The sequence below is a fragment of the Cololabis saira genome, chromosome 21, assembly GCF_033807715.1.
Source record: "Cololabis saira isolate AMF1-May2022 chromosome 21, fColSai1.1, whole genome shotgun sequence".
NCBI classification, from domain to species: Eukaryota; Metazoa; Chordata; class Actinopteri; order Beloniformes; family Belonidae; genus Cololabis; species Cololabis saira.
In genome coordinates, this window is record NC_084607.1 from 27770202 (window position 1) to 27795861 (window position 25660).

Below are 25660 nucleotides of genomic sequence, written 5' to 3' on the forward strand. Positions count from 1 at the left end.
TAGGTGAAGATGTAAATTTTATGTCTTTTGCACTATTTTCTTCTTTTTCCTGTTGCGAGAGCTGCTATATTTTTTATTTTCGTTGTACTTCCAATGAAACAATGACAATAAAATAATTCTGATAATAGTTGAAGTTTAATAGTGGGAGTGTGTTCGTGTGAATGGGTAAAAGAGAAACAATATGGAGCCTTTTGTAGAACCTCTGTGTGGTTTAAAGATTTACCATCAACAAAACAAAAAACCCACTGTTAATGGACTAATCTGAATCAAAAAACTGCCACCTAAGAGGAGGGAAAAACAAGAAACAAAAAGAGAGAAAACACACATGAAGCGCTTGAAATCCGGCTGTTTGTTTAAAAAACCCCACCAAATTCATCATAGTCACGTTCAGGAATGAAAACAATTGCTACAGAGGCCAGTGTTCCCGAATCCATACCGTGACTAAGATAAAGACTGAATGGTGTAATGACAAGTTTGTTAAACTATTCCTGAGCAGGTGGACGATGACCCAAGACAGTAGGCCTTCAACAGAAACAGAAAGCTGATGATAAACTATCAGGTGATGCAGAGGATGTTTACCTGTTGATGAGTTCCCACCCCATGTCAATATATGCATATGTGCGCCTGAAAAATCCCTCAAAAAGGAAAACAGGATTTTCTACAAGACTAGGAAGTCCATACGACTCTTTCACTTCCGGCTTTTTCCCTCCAACTTCTCTTGCCATTTTTTGTGGTTTTCAAAATGTAAAGGCAAACTAATTCCTATCACTAAACCAAACATTGCACAATAGTTGAGCTCAAAGGACTTAAACTTTATACAAACAATATAGAAGAAGTTGTAAAAGTAAAAAAAAAAAAAAAACCTTAAATAAGAAGTTTATATCTGCACACAATATTCATTTCTTTTTTGTTTTGTTTTATAAAAGTTTTTTTTTATATATAAATATCTTCACTTCAATATGAAGCACCTAAGATTGTGCGTGATGAAACCACATGTATACTGTTAAGTGGACATTGCATGGTTTTGGACCCATCTAAACCATTGCAAAGATGTAATAATAAAGGTAAAACAGCAAAAACAAACAAACGGCTATATGAGTGTTTGCTGTATTTCTTTTCCCCACACCTGATAGTAAGAGCGGTGGTGCTCGTTCCTGCAACACCCCTGCCCTTCACAGGAGGCTTACAGAATTATAACCAATCAGAAGGCACTTACGAACCTCCAGACATTATATCATCCAAAAACACTTTACACAAAAGCATCTCTTTGCCCCTCAAGGACGCTTTAAACTTGTGATATTATTCTTTGCCGTTTAAGTAATTTAGAAAGTTTGGACGTATGGTGATAATGTGGAAGTAACTTGAATAAAGACAAAACTCGCCATTTAATGTCCACTTTAAATGATCAAAAAATTTAAGCCCCGTATTGCCCGCCCCAGGGTTTACCACATAATGTTAATGATCCCAATTTCTACCCAACCTGCTCAGAATTTAATAGCGTAATTTATTTAATTTTCAATATTATGAAATGACTACTGTAGAGCTTAGTGCCTGCATCTATTATGCACACGAGCAAGTTAAATCCGGCCCTCATCTTTCAATAAAAGGAACCCTGTTTAGTTACTCTACTGCCAACTAGATTAGGTGGCCCTTCAGATCATTTAACCCCCACCCAAAAAAAAGGACCTCACGCGAAGTGTTGCCACCTTTTGAATATACCGCATGGCACTTTTCCACTAGTACCTACTTGGCTTTACTCAACTTGGGCCTAGTTTCTTTTCCAGTACCAGGAGCAGAAGTAGGAGAGGTTGGAGCGAAGCTGCTGGGATGTACTTGATTGTGTGACACAAACTAAAAAGAGTAAGAAAACAACACTAAAGATGGAGAACCCGGAGGAGCTGGTATTTGTGCTGGTTGGTCTGTGCCGTGTTTTCAATATCAATTTATAAAATGAGAGTGAGAGAAGCTTCAACTGGCGAGGCGTTTAGATTTTTTTTTTAATCTCGTCTTGGCGCTGCTGAAAAGCCTGTTGGTAGCCGTGAACAGCTATGAAGTGACAAAAAGCTTCTGGTAGATCTGGTCGTTCCTTATCGCCCGTCTAGATCCCTTTGAATTCTCTCCTCAGCCACCAGGTTTATGAAAGTCAGCACCTCACAGTTGGACCACGGAGCAGACTTTTGTGCTTCAAACGATGTCCACATCCTGAGTCAGACGTTTGACTCCCAACCCCCCGACCAATCGGTGGCGTGTAGTGTGATGACGTCAGATACGGCCAGACTCAGCTCGCTTAGAACCTCAGCAGATTAGTTACAGAAAAGTATCTATTCGGCACGGTTAAACCCTGGGTGGAAAGCGCCAAAACCAACTCAAGGCGAGGCGTGCCGAGTAGGTACTAGTGGAAAAGCGCCATTAGTTACTGTCTGTGCAAGAAACCCCCTTGTAATGTCCCTCACTGGTATACTGAGCCATGGTGCATCAGTACACGACCATTACCATCATGCATTTATTATAATAAACAAAGAGGAGCATGACCGCCCACAGGGACATAAATCTGGGCGAGGGGGATGGTAATGACGACTTTTATTACTTTAATTTTAATATTAATAAGGAAAATTATTAACACAGCTAGAAATCCACCACTATCACCATTTTCTTCATTGGGAAGCACTGGGGCTGTGTGAATCTGTAAAGATAAGAATCAAAACAAGTCCTACCATCCCGGGTATGCCTTGACCAGGAGGCCCCTTCTTGTCCATGCTGAACTGGGCGGCCATGTTGCCGGGCAGACCTGCCTTGTTTTGGAGCTGTGGGCCCAGCCCTGCTCCAGGCAGTCCCTGGCCAGCAGACTGACTGTACGGACCGCCATAGGGGCCCGCGTTGGCCATCATGTTCATCTGGAGAACAGTAGAAGTTTAGATGAGAGGGGCCAAGAAACAAAGGGAGGAGATATCAAAGGAAATATAGGGTAAGATGTAACATAAAACATGGGAATAGTATTTTTAAAACATTCGAGGGAAATGTTTTTTTTGGAGAATACAACAGAATTATAGTACAAAAGAAACCAGAGTTGGTTTAAGTGGGTGGAGCCAGCATTTTAACTCTGGTCCACCTCCTCCTGTGCAGTGCACTTCTTTTAAAATCCCCTTAACAATTTGACTCTTCATCAGAGGGGCAACAAATGTAATATGATGTGAAATTTAGTTGAGATAAAGATGGAGAATTTTACTCTGATCTGGGTTTGTGACGTCACAGCCCACTGCAGATCTGAACATGAAACACCTGATAAATATTTAGACTTCAGTGATCCAAAATGAAGGACAATGTTGTTTTATCTCAAAGTTTCATTGTGATTAGTTTTTTTAATACAAATGTTATGTCTATGCTCTCCTGGTTTGTCTCCACAATAAATCAAGAGCACTGACATGGTCTAATTGCCAACTTTTAGACCGGCAAAAAAATGTTATCATCAGCTGCAGACTCCAGCCAAAGGTATTTATTACAACCTCAGCATCAGAGTAAACTATATCAGCTTTTTAAAGTGCACCAAGGATGAGCAATTACTAACCACTGTACATTATGAGTTTTTCAAATGAATAAGTCTCGTTAAACTGTTAACCTCTACATATGAGCATTGGTGGGAGGATGCTACTTGGTCAATAGTGACATCAATGATATTTCAACAAACTTTGTAAGCTGTAGTTACAGGAAAATATGTCTAATACTATCTATCTAGTTTAACAATGGTTTAGTGCTGCTTTTGTGCGATGTTAGAACAAAATCACAACCGTCATGTGGAATATTGACTAACAAGGAGGTTAACCATCAATACCACAGACTCAACTGTGATGCAGCTGCGAGTCCAACATATAACCACACATTTGGCTGCACCTGCTGTGACGAACAGGATCTCAAGTCTTATATCAACTACTGGATAGCAACTTTACTAATACTATCCCAGTCAAATTTAGCATCAGTTTCAAAATTATAAATGCACAAGGTTTTCACACATCCCCCAAACAATACTTAAGAATAACTTAAGTAAAAAGGAAAAAAAGAAAAAAAATTAATAAATTGAATTTGTTTTTTGTGAAAATGTAATTGTTGATGTGACAGAATCTGACAATAATGTCAGTCAAATTTCCTTTTTCTAAGAGTAATGAAAGCGGCTTTAAATCATTTAAAGAACTATGTGCTGATGTTGGATTCGGCAGTGTGGGCACTCTTAACCTCAGTTTGAATTTTTTTAATAAATGCTATAGAAACATGTGAAACTGAGGTGTTAATTTCTTGTTGACAACTATGGGGTGTGTTCAGGTCCTGCTGCTGCTGGGAGTGTACCTACCTTGCTCAGTGCGCCCTGCTGCTGCGGTCTTATCCCTGCTTGACCCCCGGCTCCCATTGGCGGACAGCCCTGTTGCTGCTGTAAGCTCTCCGGTAAAACGTTACTACTGTTACCCATGCCCGCATTACCAGGGTAGCCCATTCTAGGCGAGCCATTCACAACCTGCCCACCCATCATCCCCTGATGCTGCTGTCCGGTGTTGCCGTTCTGGGCACCCATCATGGCTGCTGTCCGACTGAGTGCGGCCACGCCGCCGACCATCCCAACCTGCTGAGATAATCCAGGTTGCTGCGGCTGGCCCTGAGGGTGCATGCCTTGAGGTCCCCCAGGGGAGACATTAATGTTCCCCATGATTCCCATGGAAACCCCAGACGATGCGTTGTTGGAACCGGGGACACCGGACTGAGCTGATGCTCCACCGCGCAAAAGCTCAGACAGCTGTTTGTGTTTTGACGCCGCATCCTGGCTACCTCCACCAAGGCCACCCCCGAGACTGGTGTGGAGCTGGTTGGCATCCCCTCCATTGGTCAGCCCCAGGTCCGAAGAACTGATGAGCTCATCTGGGAGGTCGTGTTCCAGTTCAAAGAGTGAACCAAAATCTGGGCAGGAGGGAACAGAAACAAAAAAATCTTACATATATATATTTTTTACTTAATTTACAATACTTTAAATATATTACGCTCTTAAAGTAAACACAGAAGCAGCTGCAACTCACAGCCCTGACCAATCTCAAGGGAATCTGTGGTTTGGTGGGCTTCCATACATGAAGAGCAAACACGGTGAGGACAAGGTGAGAAGCCACAGAAGGTAAACACCACAGTACCAAGATGGGGTTGTGCATTTGTGCAGCAGTTATTCGGTGTAACATCATGAAGCGGCAGGGAACATGAGAAACCTTATGCTTCAGCAGGATATATTAAGAGTTTCTGAAATATATACATGCATTATTTTAAAAATCGCGTTATACCTGGTGTTGGCGTTTTTAAAAGCGATCTCTTTAACAACTGTAGCTCAAACTTTCTAGACTGTTTCAGTGTAATGTGAGTTGGACAGACTGAAAAATAAATGCCTTCATCATCCCTACACTTTCTCTGTGTAGTGCAACAAGAGGAAATTGTGCCAGGACTCCACAGCTTCTTGCTCAATCATTGTAAATATAGTCCTTTGTAGAAATGTTTCCATTCAAAAATCAAACTTAAAGCCCTCCAGATAGCGCGCTGCAAGGAGGTTTTCTCCTAATTGTTGTGAAAAGCAGTTATTCGGTGTAACATCATGAAGCGGCAGGGAACATGAGAAACCTTATGCTTCAGCAGGATATATTAAAACTTTCTGAAATGTATGCATTATTTTAAAAATCACGTTATACCTGGTGTTGCCGTTCTGAAAGCGATCTCTCTTTGCCTTTCAGCTCCACAGTAAATCTTTAACAACTGTAGCTCAAACTTTCTAGACTGTTTCAGTGTAGTGTGAGTTGGACAGACTGAAAAATAAATGCCTTCATCATCCCTACACCTTCTCTGTGTAGTGCAACAAGAGGAAATTGTGCCAGGACTCCACAGCTTCTTGCTCAATCACTGTAAATATAGTCCTTTGTAGAACTGTTTCCATTCAAAAATCAAACTTAAAGCCCTCCAGATAACCTCCTTGCAGCGCGTTTTCTCCTAATTGTTGTGAAAAGTGAACTACAAAATGGGCAGCTGCGTCAGCGCGCAACCAGACAATGGAGGCAACACACTCACGCTGCTCTGTTTAGTACCTTTAATCACGTCTGGGGGGGAAACTAGGAAACTACACTCCTCCGAGACGGAGAAAGTGAAGAGAAAAGGACATTTAAACGAGCGTGGCTCGTCTGCGCTTTCATGTGAACGCGGTTTAAATGAACCAGCAGCCACTTGGACGCCAACTTAATGAACAATAGCTGCCTGACAATAGTTGTCTAAAACATACACCGTAGCAGAAAAGCAGGCTGAAATCATGGGGTTTAAAAAGAAAAAAAAAAGTGGGGGGAAGGGGGGCATTTTCAACCAGAATGCTCAGTGTGTGCTGCTTTTAATTATGAAAACAGTTAAAGTAGATCATGTAATTTCCTGCGCGGAGCTCGTCGGTGTCTCTAGCTAGTTAGCTCGCTGCAGCCACTTTCCCCCAAAGCCGCTTTTATTCACCAACTTCGGGCACAAACTTTCCCCGCACATCCACGGAGCGGGTTATTAGGCCCCGTGTGCGGCATCGAACCTCCGCTTAAACAACTTTTAAAGCGGCGGAAACAACTTGAAGCGAGGCAGGAGCCCCGACCCCCCCATTGTCTTGGCCCCTAGCAGCTAGTTAGCCGCGGCGGCTAGCGCACCACAACACGGAGACGCTCTGCACGGAGCAGCAGCAGCAGCTGGTTCCGCGTAGCCTACGGCGTAGGGTACGCGGCGACGAACACCGTACGATGTGCGTCGCCGCGTACCCTACGCCGTAGGTTTCGCGTACCCTACGCCGTAGACTCTGCGTCGATTCAACGCGGAGCCATAAATTCAGGCTTAACCCCCTATAACACGCTCCTAACCGCACACGGAGCTGTTTTGTGTATATTTAAACACCAGAAATGCATGCTCGGTTGATCTGCAGCGTGAAACCCCAGTGTGATATGGACTCCGGCCGGAGCTCCGGGGGTCTTGCAGCGGGACTCACCGTTCCCGTCGCTGGCGGCCGCCGACAGCGCTGGCGAGGACAGCCGCGGCCTCTTGGACGAGGGCGGCCCGGGCTCCAGCACGTTATCCGCCATAGTCCTGGCGGATTATAGAAGAAGGGGGGAAGAGGGAAAAAAAAAACAAATAAAAACACCGGATCCACTGGGGACCGTGTTTCCTTATTTCCGTCTGTTGAAAGTGAGTCGGTGTCGTCCCCCACCGTCCCGGCAGGGGAGAGGACTGCGGTGCGGGGCTGCTCCCTCCTCTCTGGGCTGGTCTGGTCTCACCCCCCCTCGAGGGTCCGGCTCCTGCAGACCTGGCCGGGAGGAGATTTATGGAATTACTCTGGGTCTATTTGGATTGATTATTATGTTACTTCATACATATAGAATAACTACAAGTGCAAATCAGAACAACGTGATCGATTTCACTAGTTATTATAGCTACACTGCAAAAACTCAAAATCTTAACAAGAGTATTTATCTTATTTCTAGTTAAATGTCTAATTTTTAGTCAAAAAAGACTCAAGAACAACCATTTCCACCTGTTTCAAGTAGATTTTCACTTAAAATAAGTAGAAAAATCTGCCAGTGGAACAAGATTTTTTTGCTTGTAATGAGAAGATAAATTTTAGGTTTTAAAGAATTTAACTTCCCCTTTTTTCTTCTCATCTCATGTTTAAGTGCCCCCACCATGACACGCTGGGTGTTTACACTGCAAAAACTCAAAATCTTACCAGGAATATTTGTCTTATTTCTAGTTAAGATATCTCATTTTTAGTCAAAAAATCTCATTACACTTAAAACAAGAGTCATCACCAGAAAAATAACTATTTTTACAATTTTCACCTGTTTCAAGTACATTTTCACTTGAAATAAGTAGAAGAAAAGTGGGACAAGATTTATCTTCTCATTACAAGCAAAAAAATCTTGTTGCACTGGCAGATTTTTCTACTTATTTCAAGTGAAATTTTACTTGAAACAGGTGAACATGGTCAAATAACAGGTTATTTTTCTGTTTATGACTCTTGTTTTAAGTGTAATGAGATTTTTTTTTTACTAAAAATTACATTTTAACTAGAAATAAGACAAATATTCCTTTTTTTTTTTAGTTTTTGCAGTGAGCGAGACTGCATTTGAAAAAGTTCCAATTTTCTTGACCACACGGATAAGCTCCATAAACTTCTGTGATGAGTATTTGCTGGACGTGTTGATTGATACTCTAGTTAAGTTCTGTGACTCGTAACCTGGTCATACCTGAGCTTGGACTGAATTGACGCCACTGGTGAGGAGAAGGGGAAGCTTTGCAGGCCCTTCACGACAAACCTCACGGAGCTGCTGCTGAGAGACACCCAGGGTCCCGAGGTCCGTCCCCGCCAAGGCGCTCAGCTTTGTCTGCCATAGTCCATGCACGAATGGGAGGGTTCAGGTCCGGTGGTGGTGGCGAGGAAATTACTACTGGCTCCAAATACTAATAAAAAAAACAAACAAAAAAAAAAAAAACCCGGGAGGCCACTATCTTGTGCAACAGTTAAGATCCAAGGTCGGATTTAGCATTTCTTTTCACCTGAGCAGACTTTTCTCACCGACCCCCAAAGTGTGTGAAAGTGGTTCAAATGCAACACTTAAAAGTTCAAGTCCTGCCAATACCGACGAGAAAACTTGATTCGTTCAACAGTAATCTGCAATTATGTTGTCTGGTTTCTTGCATCTAGTCACATAAAAACGAGATCAGTTGCAGATTCATACGTCCATGCATTGATTTTTTCTGTTTTTTTCCTGCATGCCAGCTGAGTCGTGTTCATGCAAGGCACTGGGTCCCAAAACTGCACACTTGGTTGATGCAACCCCACACACGAAATGTCTGTTGCAGGCAGCACGGTTGGCAAAAGGTGGAGAAAATATATTTTAGGATCCTTCCAAAAAAACCTAAAAAGCAAGGTGAGTGTAGTTGTGAGAGTGTTTGCATGCAGGTGTATTTCCTGGTGCTCCTTCAGGGCAATCACGGCGCTAATTGCCAATCAGCAGGGCAGGAGGATCGATCCAATTTAGTTATATCTAGGCGGATCTGTCGGGCCACTTATCCTGGGCTCCAGCAGAGGGTCCTCCTTCCTTTTAAAACCTCGGAGGATTAATATATTTCGCCACTTTTAATTTTTCTCGCCTGTGTAAGAGGATGGAGCTGGAGAAACCTCCGACACCAGAACCCACGGCGGTGGGCGAAGCTGGTGGGATTTCGGAGGGGGGAGAAAAAATGGAAAATTGACGGCGAATAGCTGAAAAATGATGGCTATTTCAGAAGAGGGGTCATCAACACCCCCCTTTTAATATTTATGGTCTCACAAAATCCTCTCTGGACTCTTTGTGATGGTGATTGCCCCCCCTTCGCGCTGGTCCTGGAAATGTCCCCCTTCTCTTTAAACCAGTCTTTCTTTCCACCTCTCCCTTCTGCCCGGCAGCAATTTATTTATATAATTGTCTATGCGGGCTCGTCCCTTCCTCCGCGACGGACACATATCGATCTTTCATGGTGATGCTTGTCCCTCTTTTTCGCAGGTTTTCCCCTCTTCCGCCTCTCCTCTCCTCCTCTCTCCTCTCCTCGCCGCTCCGCAACAACACCCCCGTCCTCAGGCTGCTCCGACTGCTTCCTTCTCATGCATACATGTATATTTATAAATAAATATATATATTTATATATGTGCAACCGAGTCGGCGTGTTTCCCCCTCCTCGTCGTGGCCGTGGCCGTGCCTTGCCCCCCGTCTGTGGCCGTGGCCGGCGGGACGTGGCTGTGTCGCTTGCCCGCGGTTCCCGGAGCGGCTGCCGCCGGAGTCGCTCCTGCTGCCGGTCGTCTCGCTGACGGTCTGCCCGCACAAACAAAATGGCGGCTTGTTGTTTCTGCTCCTCTGGCACGGGGGGGGTGGAGGGGGCTGGAGGTACGGCAACATTAGGCGTGAAGGGGAGGAGGATACGGGGGGTGGTGGGGGGGGCTGTCTTCGGAGGGGATCGGCCCTTTCCGGACAAACCAGGCTCGGCTCGGTGGCTTCCAGACCCGGATTAAAACCGGAATTGTGGTTTTGCGTTAAATCGACGCAGAGTACGGCGTAACCTACGGCGTAAGTTACGCGGCGACGCGGTACCATACACCGTAGGTTCTGCGTTGGTGTAACGCGGAACCATAAATCATCCTTAAATCAGTGGAGCCCCAGGGTGACCACACTTGAAGTGCCCCCCCCCCTCCTCACACAATTGACTGTAAAAATGGTTATAAACACCACCTCCTTCACACAACAGCTGGCTAAAGGAGGTCTTAGCTTACAAGACTGTCTCAGAAAATTCAAATATTGTGATTTTCTGTAATGCAATTACAAAAACAAAAATGTCATACATTCTGGATTCATTACAAATCAACTGAAATATTGCAAGCCTTTTATTATTTTAATATTGCTGATCATGGCTTACAGCTTAAGAAAACTCAAATATCCTATCTCAAAAAATTAGAATATTCTGGGAATCTTACGGTAATCTTAAAATGTAAACCGTAATCAGCAATATTAAAATAATAAAAGGCTTGCAATATTTCAGTTGATTTGTAATGAATCCAGAATGTATGACATTTTTGTTTTTTTAATTGCATTACAGAAAATAAAGAACTTGATCACAATATTCTAATTTTCTGAGACAGTCCTGTATATTAAACTCCAAAAGATCAGGTTCTCACTTTCAAGCTCCGGCAAAGCCTTTGACAAAACCTGGCAGCCCCTCTTTGATTATTTAAACAGAACTACCATTCACCCTGAAAATAACTGAAAAGGAAATAATTAGAAACAAATAGACCAGATACCACCCCCTTTGTCTGTTTGCTGTTGATGTGTTTTTGTGTTTTGTTTTTTGTTTGTTTTTTATATAAGTTCCTCAGTTTCACCTTTGTCCTTATTGTTCTTATTTTATTTCTCATTTCATTTAGCTACTACTACTGTCATTTAGCAGATGCTTTTATCCAAAGCGACTTGCAGTACATCTGTGAGAACAAACACGCCATTTCGCCTGGCGAGCAATTAGGGTTAAGGGCCTTGCTCAGGGGCCCAAGGTGGATCTTCTTGTTTGCCAGCTATTTATCTATTCATTATTTCTTGTGCTTGTCTGTTTTTGTTTTATTTCCAACTTGGGTAGAGTGGATGGATAGGGAGGGTGTTAAGTTGTGTTAAGATTTCTGATGTTTACTACCCAACAACTACCAACGGAAACGCCTTGTCACATTGCATTGTTTACTGACTGTATGTGAACTGAAAAAAATAAATAAATAAAAAGATTTGTAAAAAAAAAAATGAAATAAAGACCATAGGTTTACATCAACGTATTGCTGAAGTACATGCTCCACACTCATACCAATAAATGTAAGACAAGCAACCAACTAAGAGTAACACCATAGATAGACATGAGTCTGCAAACGCCGTACTACACTGCTGCTCCAATCAGAATGCAACTCACATGCCAATGTAACACCACATGTTCACTATCATCATTTCCATCATATATGGCCTGTCTGAGGACTACATGCAAAACTATTACAGCATATGACTAAACAATCAAACAGACTGAATGAGCTGATGTGAAGGTAGGGAACAGCACACTCACTCAAACGCAATTCTTTTTATTTTTTTATTATTATTATTTTCAAGTATTTTTATTATATCATTGGTTACTGCTGTACCTGTTCGCTCCTCTTCCAGCAAATATATAGAGAAAATAACAAAATATGACATGTATGGTCTAGTTAGTCATTTGATTTGGTGCCCCCTCATTGGCTGGCGCCCCTGGGCACTCGCCCGGTTCAGTATATGGATAATCCAGCCAAGGTGGCTTCTTTCAATTTTCTTTCAAGGGAAAAGTGGCGCCTTGCTCCTGCGTTTCTGTCTGATACCGTCCACAAACACCCTACTGCCTCCAGTAGTGATGCACTTCCTGGATAATGCACTGTAGGCATCCCTGTTTTTTTAATTTAATGTTTTGGTTTGAATTATCGGACGGCGTGCACATACAGTACAGGTCACAGTAAGGGATGGCTCAGGTGACCCTGAAACACCCCACAGTTATGCTGCATTATAGGCTCAGACTGCTGGGGACCTGCTATGACGCACCTCTCTTTACTTGGTTCGTTTACTGCAACTATAGTTTTACTTTTACATATTAATATTTTATTTACCTTATTTTTATTTATATATTTATATTGATATACTTTATATAAGGACCAGCACCTTCGATGAACCACCTGTAATTCTGTTGTGCCTACAGGTAGTGTAGAATGATAATAAAGAATCTTGAATCTTGATGGTGACGACGACCCTGTGTTCCTGATCTGTTTTCTCCTGTCTTCTCAACCCTGATCCAGTTCTTTCTTTTCTTTCCACCACCACCTTGTGCTTGCCCAGGATATGGGATTGTATCGAAGAAAAGTATTTTGGGCAATCTGCCGGTTTCCTATTATCATCATTATTATTGTTATTATTTTATTATTATTATTTCGGCTTTATTTTAATTTTGAAATGAGTTGAATTGTATTCTTGAAATGCCTTGAGATGACATCTGCAGCTATATAAATAAAGCTGATCTGAATAGGAACTCCCTGTTGAATGACTTCAGACCCCACCGTGGATGAAATTTTAGCAGATTTGTCAGACACTGAAAAAATGATCAGTTGAGAATTCTCCCTATGTTTTGATATGCTAATGTATTATTATTATTTTTCAATCCCTAAAGCCTGCTCTGTTGGTAACAGTTTGAGAATTCCCAATCGTTTTTATTAAATTTCTGCTAGTGTCATTTGAAATGGTGCACAGGAATAGTAATGTGTGATCTCAGCTGGGAAATTCTGGCGTCATAGCATTATGTTTAGGCGTAAAAGATACAGTATGTACATAAAACTATACACAGCACAAGACAATGAACAATACTGACTACAAAGGGTAATCTGTATGTAAAATGACACACATCTGTTACCACATACCTTCCTACAAAGGAGTACAAAATGTTCAGCTATAAATTTAATTAAGAAATGCAGAGCTCAGATGTGTTCTGTGTCAGAGGGGAGTTGTTGTAGAGTGTGATGACATGCAGTCAAGGTGATCCCCTGTCTGTGCAGTTTAGAGAGGAGAGGTGGTCCTGGTTATCCATGATAGACAGAAGTCTGTCCAAACCATTCCTCTCCATCACAGCTTCAAAAGCCTTCTGAGTTCAGCCAATGACCCTCTTAATCAGTTTGAGTCCACTGGTATCACTGGCTCTGATGCTGCTTCCCCAACAACACACTGGGAAAAGTTCTCCAACATGTGCAGCAGATGTTGAAGGATCCTTGCTTCCTCAGAAAGTAGAGTCTGCTCATCCCTCTTTTGAGTAAAGCATCTGTGTGGTAATCCCAGTCCAGCCGACTGTTTATAACACCCAGGTACTTGACGTTCTCCACCACCGCCGCCAAATATAGAGAATGTGAGGAAGAAGACTTTTTCTCAACTTTAACTCCCAAGATAAACTCATTTGTAAGACAATATGCCAACCAACTGATTTCACATTTTTTGTTGCATTCTTTTTTTACTTAGTTTTAAGACTGGGGCTCTAAAGCTTCATGAACTGTGCAGCCCTTTATGGATGACGTTTGGTGAGCTTGTGAAGACTATCTTGCTGATTCAGTACCAAGTTTATTTAATTTTGAAGAATTACAATGCAAGAAACTGATAAAGAGTATCTTATGTCTATATTTTATGTTTTGCATGTTGCATGTTAATTTGAAATGGATTCTTGGATCAAAAATCTTGTTGCGACTTTTAATCAGTCGGTAGATGAAATTTCTCAAATTTAACAAAAAGTGGTTGAATGTGCTCAGATAAGTTTATCTGACTGTTTTGAAAATGCCAGGAATATTTTAATGTTGGGGAACTTTTAATGGTAGAAATTGGTGGGAAACTGAGTTCTGTCTAACATACCGTACTATATCCCATAATGCAATGCAGCACTACAGCAGTCATGTGACTGGCTTCTGCTTGTGCCGATGCATAGTCAGTTTTTGGGTGGCATACTATGTACTAGTAATGACCACCTCATCAATATGCAGAATATATTGTATACTACCTGGCAGGATGCAGTTTTGAAAACAGAGAATCGGCCTCATTCATGAAATCTCCATTAATCTGTAAGTAGATCTAAACACGATTGTTGATAACCTGTTAAAGAAAGAAAAACCTGTAATGATCACTGACATAACCTGATACTGATTAAAGTAATAATAAATAATAATTCATCGAAAACTGACAACTTAAAATAAGATTTTGCATTTTCATTATTGTTAAACAGAATCATTAAAGAAAATACTAACAAATGAAACTGAGACATCAACTTAATATTAAGTGGCACAAGCTTCTGAAGCAATCACTACCATCAAATGAATCCTGAAACTCTCAACTTCTGCACTTGCAGACAGACATTTTGGTCGACAGATAGATCGATTGATCAAACACATTTTGGACGCCAGGGATCTGCATGAGCCACTCTCCCAGCTTGGAGACACAGCTCAGTGCCATTGTCCCCATCACCTTGTCTTTTCTGTTTCTTCCTTGCAGGATAGGATTTGTGCCTCTTAAAGCCATTGTGGGGAGGACATCAACACATCAACACGATGATGGATCCCATCACACAGGACACAGGACTGTTGTTTCCCAAGTAATAAAGCAATGGATCACTGGTAACGTGAAGGTTTTAATGAACAAGAAAGAAAGGCTCCCGGTCAGGTGACAGGAACTGAGAGGGGGGGCAGCTTGAGCTACAGGACAAGCTGAGCCACTTTAGATACTCCACCAAGAGGATATGGAGATAGTTGAGAACTACAGATACACATATGTACACATGTATCATTTATAGATTTCTAACTGCTCATTTGTATATTTTATTTTCATAAGTATGATATTAAATTTTATGTTAACTATAGGTGGAGGCACCTGATAAGCTCTTTTGAGTTTTCACCTCTTCCTGCACTGTAATTTGTAAAGTTGGTAATTTTATTTGTGTAATGTTTAACTGTGCAAATAAATAAATCTAAATCTAAATCTAAAATATGTTTACATCAACAGCAGACTATCACTACAGCAAGAAGGAACTGAGTTGAGGTCCTTCAAGGTGTGCAGGAAGATGGTGGAGATGTTTTACCAGTCTGCTGTGGCCCGTGTTCTGTTCTTCTTTGTGGTTTGTTGGGGGAGCAACATTGCTGCCGGTGACATAAAGAGATGAGATAAACTGATTAAGAAGACTGGTTCTATTACTGGCTGCAGACACAAGACCTTTGAAGCTCTTCTGGGGAGGAAAATACAACAAAAAGCTGTTATCTATCATGGGTAACCCCACCACTCTCTCTGCACCTCTATTACCGGGAGCCTTATAGGTGGTCTCTTCTATCCCATGCCATAAGTTTGTACAGCGCAGCATCACTGTGTGACAATAGCACTCCTGACTCATTCCCTTATTTCATACACTCCCTCATGACTCTTCTGCACCCACTACTCTGTGTATACATATTTCTAAGTACAGTAAGTACATTTCACAGTTTAGTTTATCATTTGTACAGTTGAAACCAGAAGTTTACATACAGTGTGCAAAAAGACGCATAACATTTTTTGTCTCACTGCCTGAAGTTCAATCACTAAACTTCTCCTGTTTCAGGCCAGTTTTTATTTATTATTTAATTTAGCTAAATTCCACAATAATGAGAGAGACAATGTGTTAGAGAATTGTACATTACTTTCTTTGAGGTCAAAAGTTTATATACACGAAAAGTACTATGTCTTTAAATAACGTGGGGAAGCCCAGATGATGATGTCATGGGTGTGGAAGTTCCTGATAGGTTGACTGACAACATGTGAGGTAATTGAAGGCACAGCCGGGGATGCATTATAAGGCCACACCTGAAACACTGTGCTTCCTCGTTTGAAATCATGGGTAAATCAAAAGACATCAGCCAAAAAATCAGGGAGAGAATCGGGGAGCTCCACAAGTCTGGTTCATCCACGGGTGCAATTTCCAGATGTTTGGTGCCACGTTCATCTGTTCCAAGAATTATACATGTGTATAAACATCATGGGATGTCCAGCCATCACACCTCTCAGGAAGGAGATGGGCTCTGTGTCCCCTCTGTGTAACTTCTGGAGACACGTCCTGTGGTCTGATGAAACTAAGATGCAGCTGTTTGACCTTAATAACCAACGTTGGGAGGAAGAAGGAGGAGGCTTGTAAACCTGAGAACACCAAACCAACTGTGAAGCACGGAGGTGGCAGCATCATGTTGTGGGGATGTTTTGCTCCAGCAGGAACTGGAGCTCTTCATGAAATAGACAGCATCATGAAGAAAGCACTTTGAAATATTAAGCAACATCTCAAGACATCAGCCAGGAAGCTAAAACTTGGGAGCAAATGGGACAAATTGTTAAAAAGTGGCTTGAGGACAACAAAGTGGAGTGGAGTGGCAATCATCACAAAGCCCTTCTCTGAAAAGGTGTGTGCGAGCGAGTCCTGTCAGGAGGAACGGGCACAACTCCAGCAGTTACCCAGAACGTCTGACCCAAGTCTTGCAGTTCAAAGGCAATGCTACTAAAGTCTAAGGAAATGTAAACTTTTGACCTCGGAGAAAGTAATGTAAAATTATCTAAGAAACTTTTTCTCTCATTATTGTGGCATTTAGTAAAATTACATAATCCTGACTGACCTGAAACAGGAGATGTTTAGTCTGATTTAACTCCAGACAGTGAAACAAAAAATGTTATGTCTCTTTTTGCACACTGTACTGTATGTACACTTCTGGTTTCAATTGTATGAATGAATTGAATGAATTGAATGAATGAATGAATGAATGAATGAATGAATGAATGAATGAATGAATGAATGAATGAATGATTTTATTTTTGTGTCTGGACATTTAAATGACCCATCCCTCATGGGATTACACAGACACATTAATTACATCAAAATATAACATTCCGGTGTGAACCACCCTACTTCCAGCTACAAATAATAATAATGATAATAAGCAGCAATAAATAATAATAATAAATACAATTAAAATTAAAACAAAATAAAATAAAATATCCCACACTACAAAATGAACAAAAAAATGCACCCACAGAAATACCGACACACGCACACAGTAACTGTAAGTAATGTTGCCTGTACATTTCATAGTTTGGTCTATTACATGAATCTGAGTCGGTACATATCTGACATTGTACATTTCATAGACTGCACATTTATTAATTTTGGTTTATCATCAACAAACCATAATTCCAATTCCTTTTAATGCTCACAACACTCACCTGTCTACAATTAACCTGATCACCTGTGAAAGGTTCCAAAAATGTGTTATTTGAGCGGTCCTCAACTTTCCCACAACTTTAAGAAGTAATGGGTTGGCTCACGCGTGCATCAGTATTTTAAGATCATGATTTTCACATTTCCAAGATACAGTGAAGAGCATTTCTAATTTCTAAGTTTCAATGATTGTTATTTGCCAAAACATATTTATTTCAAAGAGTTCATAGCTAAAACATTTTTTAATTCTTCAAAACATCTTCAAAACTTTCCCTCTGACATACTAGGTTTCTGGGCTAGATTTTGATGGTTAACGGGGAAGACCATCAATGCTGCATTAGTGCGCTGAATTAATCACAATTTGTAATTCCCTACTTACCCTCTTTCTGAGGATTGACCAAAGACTCTAAACCGGTTTTGGATATGTATAGTCTTATGGCCACAGATCTAGAATTGTAATGCTATTTCAATCTCTCTGTACTCTCTTTATTACTTTTGCTTGCGGCGTGGTTCTCTGTTATGCTGGAAAACACACAGATCATTTTCCATATTTTTCTAAAAAGCTGAAATTGGATTTGATCGAAGAAAGTAACCTCACACCTGTCTTGTGTTGTGCAACTTTTACATTTCCTGCATAAGATCAGTCTGTTCTGGATGTTTTTGTTTTCTTTGGAACAGAATTAGCCTCTTTGCTGCACACCTTGATATCAGTAGGTTATCCAAAAGTCTCCACCTCACTGTACATGTAGATGGATTGACCACCACCTCCTACCATCACTGACCAGGATCCTAAGTTATGATGACACAGTCCCTTCACTGAATCTTTACAAAGAAACGATCCTAGCACTTGCTGAACCTTCTCAGATGTTCTGAGGATGTTGTCGGCGCAGTTCAACCTAGCATTGAAGTCTTTGACAATAGAAAATGGTTCTCTCAGAGGTGTGTGAGAGACCATTTTGATTCAAGGCAATGGTATCCATCATTGCAGGTGTTTCAGTGGAGACAAACCTCCCTAACACCATGGAAAATACCTTTTTGACTGCATTTGGTAACCGACAAACTGCTCTTTATAATTCAATCAGTTACACAATTACTACTTTATTATTGGACTACTACAAATATGTCAGCTGGTCACAGATTACTTAGGCCTAAAACATTTTATTTAATTGGTATTTTTATATTTTATATTGATATACGTTTTTAATAATAAAAAGCAATTTATAAACACCAATCTAGGAAATGTATTAAACAGTTGCTGCTTCTGCACGAAGAGACAAATGTTATTGTGTTAGTCAAATAGTCTTGTACCCCACATCTGTAAATATCATCTAAGTGGTTTATTATGAAATGTTGCAGCAACTGATCATTTAGATCGATGGTTTTCCTTACAGAGTCTGATACTGGGCTTTAGTTTCCCCACATGTAGGACCTGCTCTCCGCCTGCTGGGACTGCTGCAGCATACTTGAGCAGAAGATGACGGATCTCCAAAAACATGTAGTCAAAGAAATCTTATTCTCATTGTCATGTGTTATTTCTTGGGAGGGGCGGGGGGTTGTTTAGTACAATTTCATGATGGAGGGAAAATAAGTGGAAGTGTGCAAAAGCAAAAGTTTGGGCACCCCGTGAGACTTCACCAGTCTAACTTTCATCAAGGTCTCAGACTCTAATTAGCTTGTTAGAGCGAGAGTTTGTTCACAGTCATTAAAAAAAAAAAAAAAAAAAAAGACTGACTCTTCAAACCCCGTTGCACCAATCAGCCAGCGCAGGCTCCTGTAAGCAGCTGCCGAGCGTTCTGAAGTAATTGATGCCCACCGGGCTGCAGAAGGCTGCAGGACACAAGCAAAGTGTTTTCACTGGCTGTTTACATAGTTTGTCAGGTAATTAGGAAAAATAAACAATTTATAGGAATAATGGAGGCTAAGAGTAGGTTTGGAAGGTCAAGAAAATGCTGCAATTGGCAGTGGTGGATGGTAATTAAGTGACCCCTACAATCCAAGGGCCAATGGTTTACTTTATCATATTTTGAACATTAATATTATGTCAGAATATAAACACGAAAGTGGCTATTTCCCAGGTTAAGATAAAACCCTCTATCACCACAGGAAAAATGAACAAGCTGCACACCAGATCTATGTACTCTCTATACTTTGGGAAGCTGGTAAATCCTCTTTGATAACTTTGAGGTGATGAACTTATTATGTTCCACTAACATACATGACTGTTCTTGTTATTCTCTCAGCTCTCTGTAAGGGCCGCCACAGTGGATCACCTGTTTCCATCTTCCCCTGTATATACAGGACTGTCTCAGAAAATTAGAATATTGTGATAAAGTTCTTTATTTTCTGTAATGCAATTAAAAAAACTAAAATGTCATACATTCTGGATTCATTACAAATCAACTGAAATATTGCAAGCCTTTTATTATTTTAATATTGCTGATCATGGCTTACAGTTTAAGATTAAGATTCCCAGAATATTCTAATTTTTTGAGATAGGATATTTGAGTTTTCTTAAGCTGTAAGCCATGATCATCAATATTAAAATAATAAAAGGCTTGCAATATTTCAGTTGATTTGTAATGAATCCAGAATGTATGACATTTTTGTTTTTGTAATTGCATTACAGAAAATCACAATATTCTAATTTTCTGAGACAGTCCTGTATACTCTTTTGCCACATCCAGAAGTCTCCTTTCTTATTCCCCTTTCTCTCCTGGAGGCTCCATCTCCAACATTCATGCATCAGTCTATGAACTATCCCTCCTCTAAGTGTCCAAGCCCTCTCAGTTTAGTTTCTCTTACTTTATCTCCAAGAGGTCTACCATTGGCTGTTCCTCTGATACGCTTAATTCTCTCTGTCCTCGTCACTCCCACAGAAACTTCATATCTTCATCTCTGCCACCTCAAGCTCTGCTTCCTGGTCGGTGCTGCTGTCTCAAAGACACTGTGAAGAGCTGCTCTTATTAACTTGTAAAACTTTCCCTTTGCTCTTGTTGATACCTGCCTGTGCTTGCTTCTTCATCACTTTTCCACATCCCCCCATTTCTTTGAACAGTTGAGCAAGAGTATTTAAACTCCTGCCCCTCTCCACCTCTACTCCTTCCATCTTCATCGTTCCTCCTGCTTCTCTTCAATACATGTATATTCTGTCTTGCTGTGACCGACTTTCATTCCTATTCTCTCCAGCCCACCCCCCACCACCGCCCACCCCCCTCCAGCTTCTCTCCCACCTACTCCCTACTCTCATTACAGAAGACAATGTCATCTGAAAATATGACAGTCCATGGAGACGCGTGTCTGACCTCCCCGGTCCATCTCGCCATCTCCACGGAAAAACAAGAATTGGGCTCAGGGAAGATGCGTTGCGGTCCCACTTCCATCTGAAACCTCCCTGTTACTCCTACACGCCTCACTACTGTCATGCTGCTTTCATGAAACATGTGATTCCTCATATGTTCATTTACTTTAAGAACTTTAAGTATATTTTGATTATAATAATTCTTTTTACTTGAATTCTGAGTTTGAATACTGACTGAATGAAAATCACAGTTTGAATCCAAAAGCGCTGTCTTTTTCTACTTTTTGTTTAGACCTGGACAAAAGGGATCTTTACCTTTACCTTGCATTCTCAGCACATATTCATCAGATGAAATATCTTGTAGAGAAGCCTGTAGCATTCAGAGATGGGTCCTGCGGACCAAGTTAAGATAGAACGTCACTGAATAAGAATAACATACAATAGGAATATTTGGAGAAGAAGGAAAGGGATGGATCAGTCATGTTATATTGCAGTGTTGCAGCCAGTGGGATAATAACTTTAGTTAAGTTTTTTGCTAAATAAAAGTTGGGCATTGTGCTTATTCCTGGCTTGATTACATTGGGATTATTATGTAATCTAAAAGAGCCATTAATTATGACTGTTGCAGAAAGCTTCATGATTTCTTTTTATCATAATTTTCTTTTTTTTCCATATTGCATTCAAACAACTCCTTACAAATACAAAAAAAAAGAGAGGAACAAGAAAAAACAAACACATAATAATTCTGTGGCATACATGTAATGACATATTATACCCAGGATGAACCAGCTGAAGCTGAAATGAAGACATCCATATACGCAACATCTGCATCCAAGACACCAGCTACACTAAATAAGACACCATAGTGCCTTTATTTTCTTCTAAGCGGTGCTTGGCAAAGTAAGTTTGTACAGATTATGTGGATATTTTGAAGAAAAAAAGCAAATATTCTGAATTTTTTCTGGTCCCTCCTTTCCACATCTTTGCCATTTGCTATCACAGACCGGATGTCAGCCTTTCCAGTAAACTGGAAACCAGCAGCAGAGCAATCCCTCACCAACGCAGTTTAATTACATCATCAGATCACTGAAAGATTAAACCCACTCACACTTTTGAAATCCAATCAATCAGTCTTTTTTCACAGATAAAAATCACACAGTACCTTACAGTAAGATGTGGAGTGAGATAAAATGAAATGAATTAAAATACAGAGGCGAAAATGAATGTAGAAAAGGACAACAATAAAAGAAATGTATACACACAAACCAGTTAGAATAAAAGACAAGTTGCCCAGTCAACTAAAAGCTTACTCAAATAAAAATGTCTTCTTCTGTTTTTCAAAAGAGTCAACGCTGTTGGCCAGACGCAGATCAGGAGGTCGAGAGCTTCATGGTAGAGGGGCGATGGATCGGAAAGCGTGATCTCCTCTAGTTTTATAACATGTTCTTGGAACGAATAAAAGGTTCTCATCTGAGGACCGAAGTGAAGGAGCTGAGGAATAAGGGGTTAAAAGATCACACGTGTATGGGGCTTGGTCGTGCACTTAACCAATCATCACTTCACCACTTCACTAGTTGTACTGTTAATTTAATTTAATTTAATTCATGCTACTTATCACTTTATCACTTTACCACTGTTCCAGTTTGTCCCCTTATTACTTATTTAGTGTGTACTTATTTTTATTTATTTACTATTTTCCTGTATTACTTCCCCACCTTGTACTGTAACTGTTGCACAGCAATTTCCCCTGGGATGAATATAACATCAGCTCTAAAAGTCAATGCGTTGTCTGACTGACAGCCGGTGCAGAGAGGATGATGTTGGGGTGATATGCTGACATCTATGAGCACCAGGTAAAAGCTGGCTGCTGCATTCTGCACAGTCTGCAGACGGGTAAAGGAGCGCTCGTTAAAACAAGTGAAAGGAGAGTTAGAATAGTCAAGTCTAGAAGAGATAAAAGAGTGTAAAATCATCTTCAAATAGGTGCGTGAAACAATATTCTTTAGTTTTGATATGTACCTTAGATCATAAAAGCAAATTTTGATCAATTCCCTGGTGAGAGGGGCAGAGGGAACAATAAGGAGGAGGAGGAGGAGGAGGAGGAGGAGGATGACCTCAGAATACGGAGGGAGTGACAGAGTGGAGCACATTGGACAGATAAGGAGGGGCCAGATTATGGATATATTTGAAATGAAGAAGCAGTATCTTAGTTGATTTGGTGTTTTATTGGGAGCCAGTGGACCTGTTGAGGAACAGGGGTAAAGTGTTCAACGGATAGGTTTTGGGTTATGATTCGAGCAGCAGACTTCTGCAGGAGCTGTAGTTTGTGAAGGGATTTGTTGGGGAGACCCAGGAGAAGTGAGTTACTGTAATGAATTTGAGAAGTGACAAAGATGATGAGGATGATGCCCAGACTCTTAACCTGAAGGGAGGCGAGGATGGAGGAGCCGTCAGTGTTGACGGAGAAACCGCGTGATTCGGTGAGAGTGGAGGTCTTGCGACAAGTACAATTTCTCTTTTATGGCTGTTAAGTTTAAGAAAATGCAAGGAGAACGATGCTTTGATTTCCTGAAGGCAGTCAGAAAGGGGGGTAAGTGGAAGTGAGGAGTTTGAGGAGGTGTAGAGCAGGCTGTCGTCTGCATAGCAGTGGAAGTTGATATATTATATTTACGGAATATGTGTCGGAGAGGCAGTAAGTAGATGATGAACAGAGGGCCTCCCAAGACTGAGCCCTGGGGCACACCGACAGGGACGGGGAATGAATTTGAAGTCTGACACTTGAGTTGAGTTGCCAAAGAGAATTATGACAGTTTTTCTTTTTTTTTGTCACAGCTCATTCTCTGAAGTCCAGTTCAGTAAATACAAAGTTCAACCTTTTTCAGTTCTAAGGTTTCACATATTAAAGATATTAAAAATAACCCAGGTCTCAGTATTAGATAAATGCAATCTCTTTTTTTAAAGAAAAACTAAACCCAAATACAGAAGCAGTGTGCAGAACTCAGTGCACCTCAAAATTCAACAGCTTGTAGAGCCACTTTTAGCACTAAGTTGAAGTAATATTTTTCTTGTTTTACATGATCAAGTAATGCAGAAATTGTGGTCAATTATTCTTACTTCACTTTGTTAAGCTTTTTTGGCGTGCATTTAGTTCCCTTCAGCTTCTTCCACAGCATTTCGGGTTGCTGTGGGCCATTTATTTCTTTATTGTAAATTTTAAAGAAAAGATATTTTGGAGTGTGTTTGGGATCATTTTCTTACTGTGTGACCCAAGATCAACCGTATCAGTGAGATATGGGCTCATGTTTGACACGTTCAAGGAGTTCAGGTCTGACTCAGTTTCTGGAAAGTGACCAGGTCCTGATGTCAGGAGGTTTGCACCAAACCCAGTTCATGCTCAAACCTTTCCACGTTTGTCTTGAACTGTCCAAGGACATAGAAGTCATCTGTTCTGTTCAGGTTCAGCTTCACATGAACTAAACTGTGCTGCCATGTTCATTTTAGAGAGGAGGGACAAACCTGCCAATCCAAAGCGACTGACAGTAGAAAACTAAGCCACAGTAACACAGGGAAGCAGCTAAGACGACTTTCAAATGCATTTAGGAGGTATAAGAGAGAGCGTAATTTACGACAGAAGGTTTTTCTTGAAGCAGGAACGTTGTCAAGAGCTTCTGGTTTGACTGGTATGGTAGGCTGCTCGGGGCAGAAGGGATTCATCGCTGATATGTCTCCCCTCCTTCCCTCCTTAGCATCGAGTTAAGAAACACATGAATGCTCCAGGCTAGTAAAGAAATGTAAATGATGATCTTTGCCAAGTTTTCTTTAGGTCTTCCACCCATGAAGTTTCCATCCTCCTTTTCATGGGGTCTGGAGCTCATCACAGATGCTAGCGAGACGCGTGATACACCCTCTGGAGGTCACATGTTCATCACAGGTCACAACTACACCAACTCAGACAACTTACACTTACACAGAGTAAACATTTACAAACACCAATCAACCTAACAGACGTTTTTAGATTGTGGGTGAAAATAAAACCCTTTAAAATTTCAGGGAGAGCCTGTAAAACCCCCTCATGGTGTCAGTTTCTCTCCAGAAGGTCCAAAAGTACACTGAAAAAAATAAATGTAAGCGCATGTAAATATAACATATTTAAATCTGTGATATTAACAATTAAAAATGAAGTTTGTTTCTTTACGTGTATACCTCTAGTTTTGAACTTAATTTGCATTTGTTAAAAAAACAAGACATTGTGCATTTCTTCCTTAACAAGCAGTATTTCTGTAATCCCCGGCAATCTTTTAATTTACTCACAAACAATAAGCAATGATCTTGTTGTATTTACCTTTCCTTTAACCATTTGAATCTATTGGGCAGATTGACCAACGTTTAGATGAAACATGCTTTATTGTTTTAAGTAGAACACCACAGTAAAAAATATCTTGCTTGATCTACTTTTAAAAAATAAGGCAACTTTTTCGCATGAGATTTTTATGTAGATCAAGAAAGACTAGTCTTTGTATAAACTACTTAATTTTTAGTATGTACAAAATTCATTTGCAAGTAAAGTCAACTTAATTTTGATAAATAAAGTAAACTTAACACAATTAAGTTGACTGTACTTGCAAAATGTATTATTTACATACAAAAAATTAAGTAGTTTATACAACTAGTCTTTCTTGATCTACATAATAATCTCGTGTAAAAAGTTGTGTTAATTTTTTTAAGTAGATCAAGCACAATATTTGTAACAGTGTATGTGTACAATGACAGAGCTAATCATTTTTCATTCATACATTACCACGATGGATTTAAAATAAAACTGAAAGTCTGATGTTTGACCACATGGTTTTATCTCTAATCCATCACGGTGCTGTAGGAAGAATCATCACAACTCCAAATGCTCATGGACCCGACTGTAGATCTGGATTACTTTGTCTGACGACAGTAAACATGTCCACTGTGAGATGATCCATCCCAGATGGCCAAAGACGCTGATGCTGCTAA

The 25660-nt window shown here is 40.6% G+C and overlaps 1 protein-coding gene across 7 annotated transcripts in view; it reads right to left on the reverse strand.

Moving 5' to 3' along the window:
- Positions 1–9900, reverse strand: part of ep300b (E1A binding protein p300 b) — a 34078-nt gene extending 24178 nt beyond the window's left edge. For 6 of the 7 annotated variants that reach the window (XM_061711953.1, XM_061711952.1, XM_061711948.1 and 3 more), the window contains exons 1-4: positions 8274–9900; positions 7019–7333; positions 4343–4941; positions 2715–2894 (exon numbers count right to left, since the gene is read on the reverse strand). In XM_061711953.1, the coding sequence (XP_061567937.1) occupies positions 2715–2894; positions 4343–4941; positions 7019–7112 (873 nt within the window). In that variant the 5' untranslated portion in view covers positions 7113–7333; positions 8274–9900. The remainder of the gene's footprint in view (positions 1–2714; positions 2895–4342; positions 4942–7018; positions 7334–8273) is intronic. The other variant, XM_061711947.1, reaches the window with a different exon arrangement.
- Between the last annotated feature and the right edge of the window lie 15760 nt (positions 9901–25660).